This window comes from Lycorma delicatula, chromosome 3, assembly GCF_047948215.1.
Source record: "Lycorma delicatula isolate Av1 chromosome 3, ASM4794821v1, whole genome shotgun sequence".
In the NCBI taxonomy this organism is placed as follows: Eukaryota; Metazoa; Arthropoda; class Insecta; order Hemiptera; family Fulgoridae; genus Lycorma; species Lycorma delicatula.
Window position 1 is genome coordinate 223,095,407 of NC_134457.1, and position 20,183 is coordinate 223,115,589.

Here is a 20,183-nt window from a genome sequence, read left to right on the forward strand (position 1 = left end):
CAAAGAAGAAGAAGAAGAAGATGGAAGAAAACGGAAGAAGTTCCTTGGTCGGCTCAACGTGGGACCTCCCGGCGGATGCCGACATCCCCGCCGGAGCAGCAGGCCTGGCCGGTCCGCCGAGGAAGCCGCTGGATGCAGACGCTGCCTTTCTGCTCCAACTCCCTAGGCTTCAATCGCCGTGGCCGGCGGACTCAGCAGCAGTAGCCGGCCCAGCTTGGGATCGCTCGGGGAGAAACGCCTCGGCCGCGCCGTCGAAGGACGACCGACGCCGACCCGACACTGCGGGGCTCTGGGGGCCACCATTGCCATGCTGTAGCGGGGACCCAACTGCCTCTGAGGGAAAGCCCGGTCTGACTTCAATGGACGAGCCGCAACTCCCCGACTTCGCCGGAGACCAGCTTCCGGACCCGACAGCTCTTCTAAGAGTTAACGCAAAAAACGGCCCTTTTCAGGGCCAACACAAGGTTATGAATTACTAGCCGTCGAAGCCATTCGATGACAACAGTCCTTCTCGGGGCTCCCATAAGGTTAGTAAGTGCCACGTGCCGTCGAAGCCATTCGGCAATAATCCATATAAATAAAAAAAAACATTTGCAACTTTAATTCAAAAAATATTAATTAGACAGTGCTCGTAATCTTTTCAACTTTGTCAGCGAATTATCATGTGGTTTATTTAGTACGTTTTTAGTTTCAAATCATAACAAAACTAATTTTTCTCAGCTGTTTGCTCGACTTACAGCATCATATGCTTGGTCTTTCGCAAAAGCTTTTTTTGCCAAGATCGATTAGAGGTTTGTTGATTATAGTGCCTTGTATTTTGTGTACCTTGAAGGCCCAGCTTACCGTTAAAGAAACCATTCGACATTCAACTTCCTCATATCCTTCTAATCCTAGTAGTTAAAACCCCATTGACAGGCGCAATCGAAAAGTAGCATTTTTCACACGATTACCAATGGTGTCGATATAAAATATAATTAAATCAGCATCTGACTGTTCTCATCTTCTAAATGGTCTATCTTAAGAACTCGCCATTTGAATTTTTCGACTATACCCCTAGCAACGTTTACGAGACCGTCACTGATACCTATCAGCCGCTGAAATATACCTAAGTTACGGCGCAAAACTATTTGTGATCTCTCAGCTAATTTTCACATTTTTATCAATTTTTATTTTTGTTATCGTTATTTTTCTTTCAATTTTTTATATAGGATTAATTTCATTTTTAATTTTATCACTGTATTCTTGAATTGTATTTATGATTCTGATTTATTTAATCTGTATGTATGTATATATAATCTTGTGACTAGCTGAAATTTTAGTACTGCAAGACTTGTATCGTGTAATTATTTTTATATCCACTTAAAAAACCACACTTGACCATTATTCAATAAATGGTTAGTTTATTATTTTTCTCACTGAAAAATAATGGATGGTAACCTCCAATTCAGTTATTACTATAGGGAGTACCTAGTTCCACAAGATTATATAATAATTGTTTATTTTTATTATTATTTTATATTGTTTGGTTTTATGTCTACTAAGATTATATATAAAGAATTTATAAATGTAAATAATTTTATTTTCATTTGTAATCTGATTATTGTTTGGAGTAAAGATTATTATTATTAATTCTATTGCAAGTAAAAGACCACCACAAGATTTGTCAATTGCAGCAAATATATACGGTATACATTCAACATTTAATACACAAAATTTCACTCATTTTTAACAGATTTCAAATAGAAAGTAGTTATCAATTCCATCTGTGTGTATATATGATATATATATATATATATATATATTATACATGTTTTATATATGATATATATATATATATATATATATATATATATATATATATATATATACACTATTGTATAAAAAGGAAGAGTTTTTTTTTGGTTAGGATAAACAAAAAACTACTCAAACAATCGCAACCATATTTTTACCCATATTTCTTGGCATAACTGAGAATAGTTTTAGACATATTTCATCTCGAATAAAAAAAAAACATATAATATGTAGTAGTGGAGATTTGCCGGTTGAATCACAAAACTTTAATGGATTATGAACTGTGAGTCTCTATCGCACTGTGAGCTGTGTTTGGATTGAATGATTCGAATCAATCGAATGAATAATATTTCAAAAATAACAGAATTAAATTTACGTTAAACAAAATAATATTATGGACTTACCGTGGGGTAAGGCTAGATTGGTGAGATATGCGAGCATCTCCTGGGAGGCTAGACCAATCATCACCATCAACTGGTAACAATCGGGGTGTCCCTGTCACGTAATTTTGGGAGGTTCAATGAGCTGCTCTTATAATATCTCTGTATACATTCGTCCGATTTTAAGAATTCAAACGGGGTATTTGGTAGTAGGTTGAAGGCTAACTTTGCATGCGTGAAGTACATAATTAATAAAATAAAATAAAATAGGATGACACCTACCTTATTCCATAATCCAAGCAAGAGCCCTTTTGCGACTACCTCGCATCATCAGTTGCTCTATATAATTATCTCATGTATAGTATAGTATTTGTAATTTTTAATTTCAATGTGTAATTTGCAATAAACGATTTGAAAAATTATATAGAGCAACTGATGATGTGATGTACCGGCGAAAGCACTCTTGCTTTGGTTATGGAATAAGGTAGGTGTCATCCTATTTTATTTTATTTTATTAATTATGTACTTGCGTTGATCGGGTTAATATAATTTGTATAGTGCAGAGAAATATGAATCCCAAAAAGATCGATTTAAAAAAAATATATATATATATAATAATATAATTAGTATATAATATAATCAGTATAAAGTTTGTCATCGCATCACGCGAGAACCAACCGATCGATTACTTTCAAAATTGCAGGATACATTCGTGTTATCCCAGGGAAGGGTTAAGCCATCGACCGAGGCCCTAGCTTCCTTGAAGGTTAACACATTAGAAATATTCATTATTTCTTCGCCTCCAAGGAGGGTGAAGTTGTGAATTAAAGATATTCATTAAGGAAAAAATAGATTAATCCTTTTACTTCATTATTTTACCGTGGCAAAAAATAACTTATGAATTTTTCATCATCAAAGGTGTGTGTACTTCAGTTACCGTAGTTACTATTACTATTATTTTGTCCGGCAGAGAGGGTCTCGTGAAGGCTGCCCAACAGTATAGGGAGTCCAGGAAGCTCTCAATTTCGAAAGCAAGAACATTAAACCACATAAATGGCGAGAGTTTTGCAAGCATCTCGACAACAATCCCTGAGGGCGAGCTCACCAAATCGTTATGAAGAGGTTTGGTAGGCGTCTGCCAGTACAGTCGGAGGATCAGGCTAGGAAAGAGGTGGTGTGAAACTTTTCCCCTGTGCTGAGCAGGAGGTTGTGAGACCCACAGTCTATGAGAAGCGACGTTTCACATTCGAAGAAGTTATATCAGCGATTAATATAGGTTTGGGAATAAAAAGAGTCCGGGATCCGATGGGATTCCGGCCAAAGTGCTCAAGGGCTTAGTTAGTCAGGTCCCGTGGCACCTCATTGATACGGTTAACCTGGAACTGGAAGGGGGGTCGATTCCCACATGCTGGAAGGAAGCATGCCTGGTCTTCCTCCCTAAGAACAGGAAGGAGGACACGGTTGAAGCGTCCCCCCCCCCGCTTTGTTTGCTGAGCAATATGGCTAAGGCGGTTGAGAGGATGCTGGCGGTCCGTATTGTGGAGGAGTTAAACATTGGAGCTAGCATTCACGCGAATCAATACGGATTTGTTAAAGGTAGCTCAACCATACAGGCCATCTCTAGGGTTGTGAGTTGTGCAGCTCAGGCCAGAAGTGGAACATGGAGGACAAGGGGCATCCCATCGCTTGTGCTACTGGACATCCGAAATGAATTTGGCTCAGTACCGTGGAATACTGTTTTGGCAGCCCTGAGGGATAACAACATAAGGCACCTCTTGCAACAGCTCAGCGATTATCTCAGTAACCCGTGGGTTTTTACTGAGACGCTGGAGAGTGAGATGTTTGGGGGGTTCGGCAGGGGTTGATGTTGGGCCCCCTTCCTTGGAAAATTTTTTCGATGGAGTTTTGGATGTGTGGTTGCCATCGCCTACGCGGATTATCTGGTGGTACTGGTCAATGAAAGGACTGAACGGGAAATCCAGGACCGGGGCAATTCGGCCCTCGCTTCGATAGAGAAGCGGTTGAGAGGGCATGACTTGGAGCTATCACCTGGAAAATGCCAGTATATCATCCTGTTGCGAGTCTAACACTATGCCCGTAAATGGGGTTCCTCCGATTCACCGAAAAAAAAAGAAAGAAAAAAGTTAATATTATTTTGTCTTCTGTAATTTAGTTTCTTTTGCAGGTTTCTATAAAGCCTGAATTTTGTAATTATTATTTATCAGTATTATTCTTATAATACTGAGAATATCATGAGAATAACGTCCAGGGGTTGGAGCTCTCTGAGTAGATGGGAATGGCGACCGAAGAAAGATCTGCAGTAGTCCTGGGCGTCGGCGCCCTTAGAAAATAGGAAATGGCTAGCGAAACGAGCTCTGCGGCCATGGGGTATGCTCCTTGGCTTTGAGAGGTCCCTAGGAGTCCCTGAATTGGCTCCGGGATTCGTCTTGGCTGACCTGATCCCGAGGGTCCAGGTTCTGGCTAGACGGGCCGGCTAGTAAATACACATATTTTTTATATTAGTCCGGGAATAACTTTTGATCAGAAGATCCGATTTTGATGATTCTTTTCTTAATCGATAGACAGTTGCTAGTGGTTGTTACCATCCATTGTTTAACCCTTAACATATCAAACATAAGTCGTCAGCGTTGTTTACCAAGTTGGGGTCTTCTGAGACTCCATGGTGTTTTTTTTTTTAATTTCTCAACTCTTTATTGTTTGAGGTTACTCAAATTTAGTTCTTTGGATGTCTAAAAATATATTTAAGCTAAGTAAGCATTGTTGGCATCAAAAATTTTGTTTATTTCATCAGTAATATCTTCATACTATTTTATGCTTTTGTGTTTGTAAATCTGAATAAATAATTTTAACAATAGAGTTTGTACATTTTCAGATCCAATGATATGGAGCAGTGTATATTTTTCTATTTGATTATATACAGTATAATACTTCTACTGTACAATATTCATGTAAAACGATATAGTGAACGTATACTGTAAAACAGCATAATTCAATATACAGTATACGTAAAAACCAGTTATCTAATTTCACAAAGACAAATGGTACAAATTCATTTATTACCGATACTACAATGTTTAGCACATGTCACGGTTGTCCTGGCATTCCTCTGTGTCTCGCGGACAAAACGTTTACATTTACAGCAGACCGTGTTGACTTTCCTGTCTGTGCGTTTGGGACAGTATGACCATCATTCCGTTTTGTGGATCTGCTATGGCCTTGATGTTGATGGTGTGCTCTGAGCTGCAGTGTTGCGCGTGACAAAAACTCCCGCAGATTCAATAGCACTGGCAATTGAAAGATAGAGACCGTTTGGATCGGTTGCCGTTTGCAGAATGTTGAGTTTGGTCAGTTCCTTGCACAACTCCAACAGGAATCGATATCTGCGATTTTTCTGGCGGTGGTCCAGTCTTTGTTTTTGGATATCCAAATTATGTTCAGCACGTTCATGAAAATTCTCAGAGGACACCTTGAGGTACGTCTGGCACAAGAATATTCTCTTACTAACTTGTCTGCATGTTCATCTCACCTTTGATACTGGTGCATTCGAGTATCGTGTTGGGCTTCTTGTGGCTTTCACTGGTTACTTGAATAATCAAGAAATTGAGCGGAAAGTACACGAACGTTTTTATGTTTCTTTGGGACGCAGCTGACCACTGTTACCCCGACTGAGATGAATTTTGATGAAAGAAGGTCCAAACGTAGTATACCAAGCGGGGTCCTGTCGGGACCCCAAGAGTGTTTTTATTGATTTATTTCTTTTTTTTTGAACGAACGCATTATAATATTTATCTTATGGATCCGGGACACATAAAAAAATCAAGAATAAATTGGTTGTTATAGTTAACGGCAGAATCACCAAAAATCACTCTCCGAGGTCCTTCGAGGATCCCGCTTGGTATGTTAAGGGTTAATCGTATTAGACCGATAAAAAAAGTAATGGAAAAACAAACGATCCTGTTTTGTTTCAAGAGAACTTTTTTTCTCTTACGTACTTCAGCTTTCTATTTTTACAAAGCCAAAAAAAGTAAAAAGAAGACTTTTTTTAAAAATTGAATCGACTCTAAAAAATAAAATAAATATTAAAAAAGGTTGCATTAAAAAGGAAAAACTATTTTTTTCCTCTGTACCCTCTATACAATCCTTAAAACTAATTTTTTTAAATCAGCGCCCAATTCGAATGACTTTTATAATTTTTAAGTTGTGCTTTCGTTATTTCGTAATCCGTATCTCTAGCACTTATAATTTATTTAAAATTTGGCGCCGACTTCTAAGATAAGTTTCAGAGCTTTATTGAGAAAATTTTTCAATGTTGGAAAAAATTGTATTTGAATAGTGGAAAAATTGTTTTTCCTTTTCAGTGTAATTTTTTTTTGTAATTAAATTTGTTTTGGGATCGGTGTAATTTAAAAAAAGAACTGATGTGGACACCACATGACTTCCTTGTACGCCTATTAAATTACATATATACTTTATTTTTTTAATGAAAAGCACTTAAAATTTTACTTCATTAATGACTTCTGATATTTTTTTTTCTTATTGTTGTTATTAGACTATTATTTATCGTAAAGATATTTTTACAATCAGAGGTTAATAACACCGGGCAAGGTTTTTTTCTTGTCTCAGGAAGAAAAATATGTGATTCTGATAATATTTTTTCTCCTGAATTCAAATATGATTTTTTTTTTCCCCATCACGCAAGGTTTCCGAAAGACAGGCATTTATCAAGCATTTTAATACTTTCTGCATTCTTAACTTTACGATATTTAAATATCTGACTCACGTAAAACGATTTTCTCACGTAATGACGATTTTCTGCCATATTTCGCCTGTGGAGCATCCCTCTTGATGGTCCAACAATAATCTTCCAGCAACGTAATCCTTTTTTTGTTTGACAAGCAGAAATAACAGTCAGAAGACCGATCTTTGGGTTCCCTTTAAATCATAAGAATAGCAAATGGGATGTGCCATTTTTCGATGCAGTGAGAAGCCTAGAACACGATAAACCACAGATATATGGGGCCCAGGCCCTTGGTCGGTCCCCGACTATACACCCAAAATAAAGTTCATAACATCTTTTACTAATGAAGTAAGGTTTCGTCGTTGGGACTTGAGCGTCACTTCATCACATACATAACAAACATTGTTAGGATGATTTAAACATACTCTAGGCATTTTACAACTAATGACTAATTAAAAGAAATAAATTTTTAATTATATAGTACACAATAATTCAGACATACAAAGCACTCACAATGACTTGCTTACTACTATCTCACAACTAGCATCGTTCTGATGAATGTGTGCTACACTAGTATCATACATGTCTGAACCTGCGTAACAGTAGCTCATTTTGTTCCATCATATTTACAGTTCTGTAGGAGCTTTTACTTGACAATCGACAAATGAACGAAAAACGTTTTAAAATATTTAAAAAAATGAAAATAATAAAAAACTGTGGGTGATGGAGAAATTCTGAATACATATTTGAAAACAGTTCAAAAAAACTGCATTAAGTACATCTATTGGTACGCGTGAGACAAAAATCATGTTGACCAGTGTAATTATTAATAAATCAGTATATTAAAATTAAAAAAAAAAGTTAAAAAAAAAATATGAAGTCTGATTCGAAGCTATGTGCCTTACCCTTGAAAGATCCAAATATTTCATTAATTAAGATTTGATTTGGGTATAACTCTGAAACCGATGAAAATAAGTACCACTTATGACATATTATTGAAAATATCTGAATGAGGGCTTGTTACTAAAATTAAGGAAAAATACAAAATCCAGATTTTTTTTTTATTTTGGACCTTTTTGGACACTTTTGGTTCAGTCGATTGCAATCAAAAAGGGAGGTCCACAACTAGATGTTACGACAGTCCTAAATCCAAAATTTCAAAATCCTACAGCTAATCGTGTTTGAGTTATGCGAGATATTTACATACGTAAGTACGTACAGTCGTCACGCCGAAACTATTCAAAATGGATTCAGTGACGGTCGAAATGGATATTTCTGTTGAATCTAAACACCGAAATTTTTCGCGATTATAATACTTACTTTACTTCGTAAAAGTTTTTACAGTTTTTAAAAGTTTACAGGTTTTAATAATAAATAAAAATTCCCTATATAGACCCAAATGATATTTGGTGAAAGTACTTCAAAATGTATCGAATGTATACGAAATGTAGACATTTTAAAGAAAAATTTGTATTTCTTTCTTGTCGAGCTTCATTGCATTGAATTTTAACACAGGAAGTCCTCATACGCATTACTTTTTACATATTAAAATGCCTCCGTATGAAAATTTATGTTCATCAGATTACAAGAGGATTCGTTCAAATTACTTCACATTGGGATCTTAACGCTGATGAAATTAACAAAATTCCATTATTTTGATGTTCCTTTAAAAATTGTATCTACGACCATTTAATCGGGGAACTTACATATAAATGACTACATATAAATTTCTAATATCAACAGAAAAAATAAATAACACATTCAAATAGAAAAGTCTTATTGAAAACATGTTTCAGTATGTCTCTAATAAGTTGGAGTTTTTTTCTAATAATTGCAAAATTACTCTTATAGTATTATAGTGTTTTTTTTTGTTTTTTTTTTTTTGTAAGTTGTGTAAATGCTTATTTCAATCTAAGTTTTTAATTTTCATTAAGTTTCTTTGTCTTTTAAAGTCAGCGTAACTGCAGAAGTCTTTTTAAACCTCAGATTTTTCTTGGTTTAAACGCTGCTTTTAGCAGAAATAAGAAGGGTCTCAAAGTCCCTTCAAAATTAATTTTAAAATTACTCCGGAAAATAGAAAAAAAAAATCGTTTCACTAATTTTCATAATGAAAATGTCTTTTTATTTGTCTGTGAATGTTCCTTTAACAGTCTAACTTCACCAAACGATAAGTTGCCTACGTAAGTGAAAATGCAATCGCCACTAATTTCCGTAGCAAGGTGATCGAGTTATATTTTTTAACGTTTTAACAAAACTGTACTGACCATAAACTTTTTTTTTTGTTTTCCGTAGGAAATGGGAAAATTTGGCTGAACCAAACGCCCAACAGCCCGTACATACTGGGTGTGTGGGGTTTACCGCCTATGAGGGGAACCCGCTAAAATCCCATTCCCTCACGCAGGGTTACCGTAAACTAGTACACGCTTACTGGATCTGCAGCCTAATCAGCCTCCACCTTCAGATCTGTAATCGCTTTCCGTAGCCCTAATCTTATTTTCAGTGTATAACAACGATTTTATTCGATAACAGCATGTATTGTTTTTATGTTGCAGAATTGGAGCGGCCATTGTATTTTTCCTTGAAATCACGTGGGCAATCACATTATTTCTACACGTATGTAATAGGTAGGTGCGTATAAATATCGCCTTTATTGATTAAATATGCCGAATATTTAATAAAAAAAAAGCATTTTCTTATATTTATACAGTCAAATTATAAATGCGTGCTTTCGAGTACGTTTTATCGCCATAATAAAGAGCGGATTAATAAACACATTCGCGATGTAAAAGGAAAAAGGCTTACGCATTTTCCTACGTTAATGATGTAATGAATTATTTTATAGTAGAAAAATTTATACAATAATTTATTTTAAACAAAAGACAACATGATTTTTTAGATTAATAAGCATGCTTTTTCAGTGCTGATTTTTTTTTGTAAAAAATGATAGTATACATCTCTATAACCGCTTGTGTAGCTATACTAAAATTAATTTAATCTGCAATCTATCCCGTAGCGTAAGTTTTTAATGTATTTTATGCATATTTTCTTCCAAGCGACTTACTTTTTCTACAATAGTGTTTACAGCAGTATTGTTTCGCGGAAACCAACTTGAAGTCGAGTGTATTTAGAATGTCTAACTGTGACAAACGTATCATCGGTTTACAGAAACGGAGTTTTGATAACTTGTGGGAGGATAAATGAGAAACTCCTACGCGCAACATTGCTTATACGCAAATCAACTTTTCTTAAGTCAAAGTAAAAATAATGGCAAAAATGTCACGAAATCTTTTTTCCACCGTTTACTAGACTAGTTTCAGTCCTGTTATAAAACCGTATCTGTAAACAGTTTAAAAATAATTATTAAATTTAAAATCTTAAAACTGTTGCTTTTCTGAGAGGGAATTACTGGCCTCGAGTTTACCCGAATGATACTTCAACGAACGGGTTGAAGTGATTTCAATCCGCTAAGTTTTTTGTACGGCTTTTAATGTTGTGCGGGTTTTAGGCTTGTAGTACAGCGAACAGAGGAAAGAGAAACCCCGGATAGGACTGCAGATAACCTTTCCTACCAGATACCCACGGTTGCAGGAGCCCTTCAGGTAATACTACTTTCAGAATCCTAGCATCTTTATAGAGAAACTAGTCGGATCAGATCTGCACCCGCAGAATCGATAGTGGGGAATAAAAACTGTAAAAAGTAGTGGATGGTGTAAAAGAAATATCTAACCTTGTTGGTAGTTTGCCGTCTTCCGCAAGATCAAATCTAAAACTAGATAGCGATTTTGATTCTTAAACGATCATCATCCAAAGATACAAACGGACTAATGTAAAAAAAAAACTGACGAGTTTAAACAAAACAAAAAAATTAAAAATCAGTATGATAAAATAATAATAAACGACTAAATAAAGAATATTTACATTTCAGTGCATCACAAAAATTGTTAACTACAAACGATGAACTATTTTTGTAGACGATCCTAGTCGAAAAAAAAAACAATCTAAACCGCTGAAACTTCCAACTCAGGTGGCTTATCACATCCCTAAGTATGGTTGAATGAGATAAAAATGTATCCCACAAAAGGTAGAAATATCACGATTCCAAAAACCTAACAAAGAAATATCCTTTCTCTTAAATAAAACTTATATGACTGGATGATGGTTATTTAACAGTCGAAATGACCGAGCAGTTTTAAATTAAAAAAAACAAAAATTAATTATTTTTGAGCGTTTTTAGTTTCGATAACCAAATTTTCCAATTTATTCCAACAATATTTTACCGCTTTTTTGACACTTTCAATACTTGCTTCCTGTCTACTGCATTATACGGGACTTTAGATTAAATTTTAATTCAATCTTTACACGCATATGAAAATGCGATTAGAAAAAACTATAAAGCGAATGATAAACAAACAATTTAATTCTTAATTAATTCTTATGGTATCTGGGAAGACACCGAATGTCTTGTGCAGCTTTATCGAATTTTAGGTTCGTGTAAACAATCGTGAACCTTATTCGTTTATTGAATGCAGCGCATTACATCCCTGAATTACTCAGCTGGATGTAATATTAATTAGAACTACACAACGGGATGGTAGCCAAAATATATTATCTAAGGGTTTCAAACACTAAAATGTAATTTGTTCAGCTTAGCCTTGAACTGTTGACCTCCCTTAACGTAAAGCAAATAAAACTTTTCTCCTCTACCCTGACAACCAATCTATCGTTGGTAAATATCAATTATAATTGAAATCAGGCTATTTTTGCGGGATGAAGTTACAATTTATATACTTTAATGTTCGTAAAAGTATGTATTTAAATAAATAAAAAATTAAATTATACTACGTATATTTATGTAATTGAAAAGAAATTATGTAGCTATAGTTGGTATTCTGATTACTTATTAACTAAAGAAGTTTAGTTAGCTGAAGTGCCTTTGAATATCAGCTTTATGAAAATTATCAGAAAGAAATCGCACTCAAAATAGCATCTCGCACAAAATGATTCTAAAAGGAGGTTGTTTCGTACTTTATTTTTTTTCATTATTTTGTTGAAAAAGAAAAAAAATTACAAAATAAAAGCCGGTTTGATCTTTTTTTTTTGTCTTCAGTCATTTGACTGGTTTGATGCAGCTCTCCAAGATTCCCTATCTAGTGCTAGTCGTTTCATTTCAGTATACCCTCTACATCCTACATCCCCAACAATTTGTTTTACATACTCCAAACGTGGCCTGCCTACACAATTTTTTCCTTCTACCTGTCCTTCCAATATTAAAGCGACTATATAAGTCTGTCTCTTCTTTTAACTATATTTTCCCAAATGCTTCTTTCTTCATCTATTTGCCGCAATACTTCTTCATTTGTCACTTTATCCACCCTTCTGATTTTTAACATTCTCCTATAGCACCACATTTTAAAAGCTTCTAATCTTTTCTTCTCAGATACTCCGATCGTCCAAGTTTCACTTCCATATAAAGCGACACTCCAAACATACACTTTCAAAAATCGTTTCCTGACATTTAAATTAATTTTTGATGTAAACAAATTATATTTCTTACTGAAGGCTCGTTTAGCTTGTGCTATTCGGCATTTTATATCGCTCCTGCTTCGTCCATCTTTAGTAATTTTACTTCCCAAATAACAAAATTCTTCTACCTCCATAATTTTTTCTCCTCCTATTTTCACATTCAGCGGTCCATCTTTGTTATTTCTATTACATTTCATTACTTTTGTTTTGTTCTTGTTTATTTTCACGCGATAGTTCTTGCGTAGGACTTCATCTATGCCGTTCATTGTTTCTTCTAAATCCTTTTTACTCTCGGCTAGAATTACTATATCATCAGCAAATCGTAGCATCTTTATCTTTCCCCTTGTACTGTTACTCCGAATCTAAATTGTTCTTTAACATCATTAACTGCTAGTTCCATGTAAAGATTAAAAATTAACGGAGATTGGGAACATCCTTGTCGGACTCCCTTTCTTATTAGGGCTTCTTTCTTATGTTCTTCAATTGTTATTGTTGCTGTTTGGTTCCTGTACATGTTAGCAATTGTTCTTCTATCTCTGTATTTGAACCCTAATTTTTTTAAAATGCTGAACATTTTATTCCAGTCTACGTTATCGAAAGCCTTTTCTAGGTCTATAAACGCCAAGTATGTTGGTTTGTTTTTCTTTAATCTTCCTTCTACTATTAATCTGAGGCCTAAAATTGCTTCCCTTGTCCCTATACTTTTCCTGAAACCAAATTGGTCTTCTCCTAACACTTCTTCCACTCTCCTCTCAATTCTTCTGTATAAAATTCTAGTTAAGATTTTTGATGCATGACTAGTTAAACTAATTGTTCTGTATTCTTCACATTTATCTGCCCCTGCTTTCTTTGGTATCATAACTATAACACTTTTTTTGAAGTCTGATGGAAATTCCCCATTTTCATAAATATTACACACCAGTTTGTATAATCTATCAATCGCTTCCTCACCTGCACTGCGCAGTAATTCTACAGGTATTCCGTCTATTCCAGGAGCCTTTCTGCCATTTAAATCTTTTAATGCTCTCTTAAATTCAGATCTCAGTATTGTTTCTCCCATTTCATCCTCCTCAACTTTCAAGGTTTGATCTTAAAGGTGTTTATATTTAAAAAAACTTACTGCTAATATTTCATAAATATTTGTATAAAATACTTCAAAATTTCGTTCATTTTAATTTAATTTTTTGTCGTATGTTACTCCTAACTAGTATTAAAAAAGTAATTTTGCTACAAATCGTACGGAATATTCTCCAAAATATCTAGAATTTCCTCCACAATAGTGCTTTTTAAAGTGTAACTCTTCTGGATAACAGATAAAAAAAAGTTAAATTTATAAGTTAGCTTTTCTTTCAATATTATACGAAATATATACACATTCGATTATCTTCAATCGTTTTCAGATGTGGAAAACTTTAATTATAGTCTTAACTGAGATCCATAGTCCTTGCTAGCTGCATTTACCTAAATTCCAGGTAGATGGAGTTCGGTCTCATTTTATATAAAGGAAATTCAAATGTATAAAATACATTTGGCTTAATTATTAAGTAAATAACTAAATTTTCTATACGATACGGTTACATTAACGTCTGCCTTTTGCCGACTACATAAATCGATTATTTAATTTTGCACTGGCAACTACAACAGTATAAGTTTTAAATTTAGATACCGAATTAAAATTTTTACTTTTTTCGTTTAATTTATTTCAGTAATTACTCGAAAAGTTACAATTTGTTATACTTTGTAACAAGCCGTTGCTTTTGTACAAAATGTGTTAGTTTAGTTACTAGTTACTTTCATTTAGAACTTTAACTTTCTTCAGTAATAAATATTGTTGTGTAAAGTTATAAGTACTTTTTAAACCCCGACCCTAATAGGCCTATTAAAGCTTCTGTAATTACAACAGACAGGTTCTTACTATCTTTACATAAAATGTATATTTTTCAGTTTAACTCGGCTCTATTGTAATTAAATATTTTCTTCGATTTCAACAAACTTTATTACGCTTAAAATTTTATTCATATGGTATTTGATTCTTTATTCTTTAACTCGTATAAAACTAAAGTTTTGTCTCAGAGACCGTTCTCCTACTGCTGTTTAGCATCATATCTTTCTTAACGTTAAGGTTAAATGTTAATTTTGAGAAAAATCTTTCATAATCAGTTACGATCGATAGTTTCATTTTTTTACATTATTTTAATATTTACTATTCCTTTTATTAGAAAGATGAATTTTTAAAATTAAGTTTAAAACAGGCGATTTCCGTTTTTCAGATAAAACTTCTACTTTAAATAAAAGTACGGGGGAAAATATTCATCTTCAAGAGAAAATTAAACTGCAGTTATAAAAACTTAAAAACCATTAAAAAATGTACCGACTATCTTACATTTACAATATATTGAATTGCTAAAAAAAGACGATAAAACTCTATTTGTTATCTGAAACTAACACGTGTAAATAATTTCACCTTTTTTATACGTAAATGTTTTAAAGATAATAAATTATCGTCGCAGTATTTCTCAAAACCAGTCGGCAATGTCTTTAAGTGTTATGACAGTGTAGGCGACATTGTTTTATTACTACCACGATTTTTCCGTTTTTGCAAATTTGATTGCTTATAACTCAAAAACGATGGCATTTATCGAGAAAGGATTTTCGTTTTACGTAGATTCGTTTTAGTTTATATAGATCTGCACTTGATTCTACTTCCTAGTATTTCTCAGTTTAGAAATACGAAGCGTTTCCATATTTTAATATCATCCTGTATTTTTACTCTACTCCTTCAGAATTTAACAAGATTGAAGAAAGTGTAATGGAATCAAGAAAAATATTCTAGTAATAGTTATTCTCACTTACTATATCTCGATCCAATTTTTGTGAATTATAATAATTTTTTTTGTTTTTTACAGAAACGAATACAATCCTGTATTTAAATGTTGGGATGTTGTGTTGTGGTTTAATTTATGGAAACGGTCGATACTTTACACAGGACTGGCTTTCCTGTTGTTCCTTAGGCCGCATAGGTTATGGCTTTCTATAGTTGCAGGTACAGTTCTTGTTTCAAGTATAAAAATATTTTATTAGAATATTATGAAATAATATATATGTATTTAAATATTGCGATGATGTGTTGCGGTTTAATCTATTTTAACGGTCGATACTTTAAACAGGATTGGCTTTTCTGCTGTTCCTTAGGCTACATAGGTTTTGGTTAAAATTAATTTTACTAGTGGCCCCTTGCCGCTCTACAGTGTTATTAATAAGAGGTAATGTTATACGTTTAAAAAATTCAGCTAAAAACCCATTCCATTTACACGTCTTAGCCCTAACCCCCTTGTTTTATTCTTTCCTTTTTCCTACCGCAGGTAAAATTCGTGCTCAAAACCTATTTCCAGTCAGTCCAGACGTTCTACTCGGCACATCGGATTGATTTTTTCTTTATTTTGCTCGGAATGGCCGGCAGGTATGTCATCAAGCATCGGCGGGCCTTCAAAGTGATTTTCCTGTGACTATAACTCGGAGATTTTCTCGAGTAATAAATGAGGACTTTTTTGAGAATTTCTCAGAGGAGATTCAAGTTTGGCGCTTGATGATATATATGCGGGTCATTTCAAACAAAATAAACAAAAACAGCACGATCTGTCCAGTAGAACAACCACACGGACTAGAAATATGTTTTCAAGTCAAATGTTTTAATGTGTAAGATTAATCGAAGGCGTATTTCTAAATAGATCCTAAGAAATTTTAAGTCTACTTTGTTTTACAATATTGTCACTTAATATATCCTAACTGATGACGTTTTCTTTGGAATTATATTCATAGCGTAAATGAATATATATATAAAATTATTCTACTCCCTCAGAAAAAGTATATACAAGCACGTTAAATAGATTTCTTAGCAAAAATCAAAGTAATTTTAGCAGGTATACAACGGATGAAGAATAGTCTTTTTGTAATTTTAACCGGGCTTATTATCTTCTTTTCACACCTGTTCTCCCGGTTTTCTTTGAACGTCAATAGGATTTTATACGGCTGGGTTCCTTTCTATCTTCACCCTAATAGATGAAATCAGTAGCACATGATGTAAATAAACGGTTACATTCACTTCATAATTTTGCTGGGGTTACTTTAATATACAATGATGTTTGATATTTTAATATTCATATGGCACTAATGTATTAATACAGTTAATACGTGTACAAGAATTATTTTTAACATAATTTTTTGTGTTATATTTTAAATTTCATTTTAAAGACGATAGGTTTATCAAAAAGGACTTAACAAGTTGACACCCAAGAGCGTTTTTCCCTTTTTTTTCATTATACTGAAGATAATTGAATAATTTTAAATTTTCTTAGGCCCTAACCGGTTACTGCAACACGTTTATTCGTGAAAACATTCATTTGGACTGTTTTAAATTGTGAGGCCGGTAATCCTACAAGAGTCAGTAAATAAAATTCATGTGTTCAGTGTCAGCGCTCTTGTGGAACCGATTAGTCCCACGGTTTCTTAGAAAATAATAGATTCTAATAATTTATATTTTATAAGTAGATTAACAATTACAGTACCTGTAGTCATATATATAAGAAATATTTAAAAAAAAAAACTGTATCTGATAATCATTTTATTATACGTAAAATTAATTAAAAAACCAAGTCAATAATTCAAAAAATTATTTTTGCAACCGTCATAACAGTATTCAGTTTAAAAGATATATATTTACTTACAAAATCGTGCCTCTGTATTTAAAGAATATTCTTATAAAAACAAAGCCTAAAACATAATGATATAATTACAAATCCGATATTTTAAAACTCGAAAATGAAAACTAATGAGAAAAATACTAAAAAGTAATCTGAATGAAAACTACGCAAGCAATTTTGAAATTGTTTTTCAAAAAAACAAGGCAATATTGTTTATCACACGCTGAACATTTTAGGGCAGTCTTTGGGCATTTAGGTACTGTTACTTTGCGTCCGATTTCAACTACTAATTTTTAGTAGCGTATAATTTAATTTAGCAGCAAATTGCTTGAATAAGAACAGATTGTTCTCGATCGTGACAGGAATAATAGCCGGCTTATACATCAAAAACTTCATTACGCTTTCCTTGAAATCAGTAATAGAGATTTTATCGCCGGTAACCGTTTGAAATACTAAAAAAGCATTCGTAATAGCGACTGATAAAATGAGATCAAAGGCGATCTTGCGATATCTTATTAGGGTTTGCCTAACGGGTGGTAAAGAAGAAGATATTTGATCGCTTCGGTCGATGAAAGACTTCCGTTGTAATCGATGACCGTGTTCGGTTTGATAACTGCATCTCTTCACCGTTCAATAACCGATGAACTAATGTCATGTTTCGCGGTGATCATGAGAAGATCGCACTTATCTTTCCGTTTGAAGACTACTACTTGATTGTTTTGTTTATTAAATAATTCCCCATTTTTTCAATTTTTTTGATACGACCTCTTTTGGGGCCCTTTTACATAGAATGAAGGGTATCAACTGCGTGTGTATCACGTTCCAGAATTTTTGTGCTAATTCTACACTAGAATACCAATTTTCTACATATAGACGACGGCCAAAATCTAAATACGGTACCATCAGTCGGAAAACTACCTATGTCGATACATTATTTTCTTGTTTTTTCTTTACTTGCATATATTTTATACCGAACAATTTAAAAGTCCTTTGCACAAAACTTGAACATTTTTATACCGTATCGCATTTTATTTTTTTTAAATTGTTTTTATGTAAGGCGACCAAGAGATAGTACCACAGATCCACTGATACACACATCTTTCTCAGGAATGTACCGTTTCTGAAACTTTTCAACAAGTAAGTCTACAAGGCCTTGTATTTTGTGAAACCCGCCTCCTTCCTGAATATTTTCATTATTGCAACAATTAAACAAGGATAATATTTTTCAAATCTGTTTCGAGTCATTGTCGATACAATTTTGATTCTAAAATATTTGTCTTTGTGCCAATAATGTCTTATTGATGGCACCTGAACAATTCCCGTGTATAATAAAAAAGATTTAATTTCATTACGATCACCATCGTCTCAATTTTTAATCGAAATTTACGCAACCCTTTTGAATGTTGTTGACCTGCATATAAATCGGTTTGTTCTACTAAAAAACTTAAAATTTAATTTTCAACCGTCAAATTGTAAAGATCATGCGATTCACTATCGGCTAAAGAATCAAATAAATCTGGATTAACGCCTGATAACTTGTAAGTTACCAGGATTATACTGAATAGTTTTCGACTCAAAAACATTTACTTCACTCCATATATTGGATACATCAACAACCATGTCGTCATAGTTATTCGCAGATTGATCGTCTTGGGTTACAGATTGATGACCGTCAGGAACATTTACTTCATCCTGTGCATCACTTAGGTCGACAACCTTCGACGAGGTTATCTATTAGATTATAATGAGGTTATCTGTTATGAATTACGATTAGGCCTATCCTTCGGTAATTCAACCTCATGGGAAAAAGAGGTACTATCTGAAGACTAAGAACATACATCCTGGTCAAATGCGGATCCGATCTGATTCATAAACGCTTTTTATTTCATACCTGAATTCACCGGACAAGCCGGAAACATTGTCAGTGTAAACGACCCATTTCAGAGCTACCGTTTTATTTTTACGGGATTTAATTTTACGGGACCGAGGATCATTAGAATTCTTGTTTATAATTTTTTCATTTAAGGTAGGTTTTTTATATACTGTGCTTATTATTTGATTGTTTTTATTTATTTTAATGTTTTACGATACGAATTTAATTTATTTAAAATTACTTCACGTTCGTTATTTATAACCGGTTCATATGTAATTAAAATATCATCCGCGTATCTGACCCGCAATAATATTTTATGTATGTGATTTATGCCGTAGACTATTCTACTCTCAAATTCCTGCAGATAAATTTCCGACATTACAGCAGATAAGGGAAATCCCATGGGTATATATTATTGTTATAATTAGAATTATATGTAAGCAGAATTATTTTGAATTTAATGAAATCTGTTATACACAAGAAAATGTTTTATCCATGGGATTTCCCTTATCTGCTCTGCTGTAATGTCGGTGGTCTGCGGTAATACTGCAATTTTTCTTAAACAATTTGTTCAGAATTAATTCCTCTACAAGTTTGTTATAATTTTTTTACGTATTTATTAACCATTTAACAAAGTTATTATACGTCAAACATAAAAAAACAAGGTATTTTACACCAATTTATTGGTTTACACCCCAAATTTCATAATAACTACTACAGATACGGTTCTGAGACTTAATTTACATTATTTTCCAAGTCAAAAACCATAAGGTATCACTAATCCTGCCTCCTTAATTAACATTTTAAAAATTTCAGTGTGACCTCATTTCACCACAGTAGCTAATATCTGAGAGAAATATTTCACTAACCGTAACTTGAAAACAAAGCATTTTAGTACGTATGTTTGTAGAGCTTTTTCCATTATTTTCACCAGTAGAATAGGTTATGAATGTCCTGGGAGAACTTTGTGATACACTCTGTGTATAGCAATACTTTCAACTCTATTCCAACTATTCTTTTACTTCATATTTACAGTTTAAATATAATTTCATATTTGGTAGATTGTCTATATCATTATGTCATTACTTGTCAGTAAAATTTCCTGTTTATATTTTTGATCTTTCATTAGCTAACAACTACTCATAGTTAGACCGTAC

The 20,183-nt window shown here is 33.6% G+C and overlaps 1 protein-coding gene across 2 annotated transcripts in view; it reads left to right on the forward strand.

The window, feature by feature from the left end:
- The window catches only part of LOC142322469 (uncharacterized), a 343,373-nt gene that overhangs the window by 312,017 nt on the left and 11,173 nt on the right, over positions 1-20,183 (forward strand). The window contains exons 3-4 of one of the 2 annotated variants that reach the window (XM_075361584.1): positions 9,483-9,554; positions 15,360-15,496. In XM_075361584.1, coding sequence (XP_075217699.1) covers positions 9,483-9,554; positions 15,360-15,496 — 209 coding nt within the window. The remainder of the gene's footprint in view (positions 1-9,482; positions 9,555-15,359; positions 15,497-20,183) is intronic. The other variant, XM_075361586.1, reaches the window with a different exon arrangement.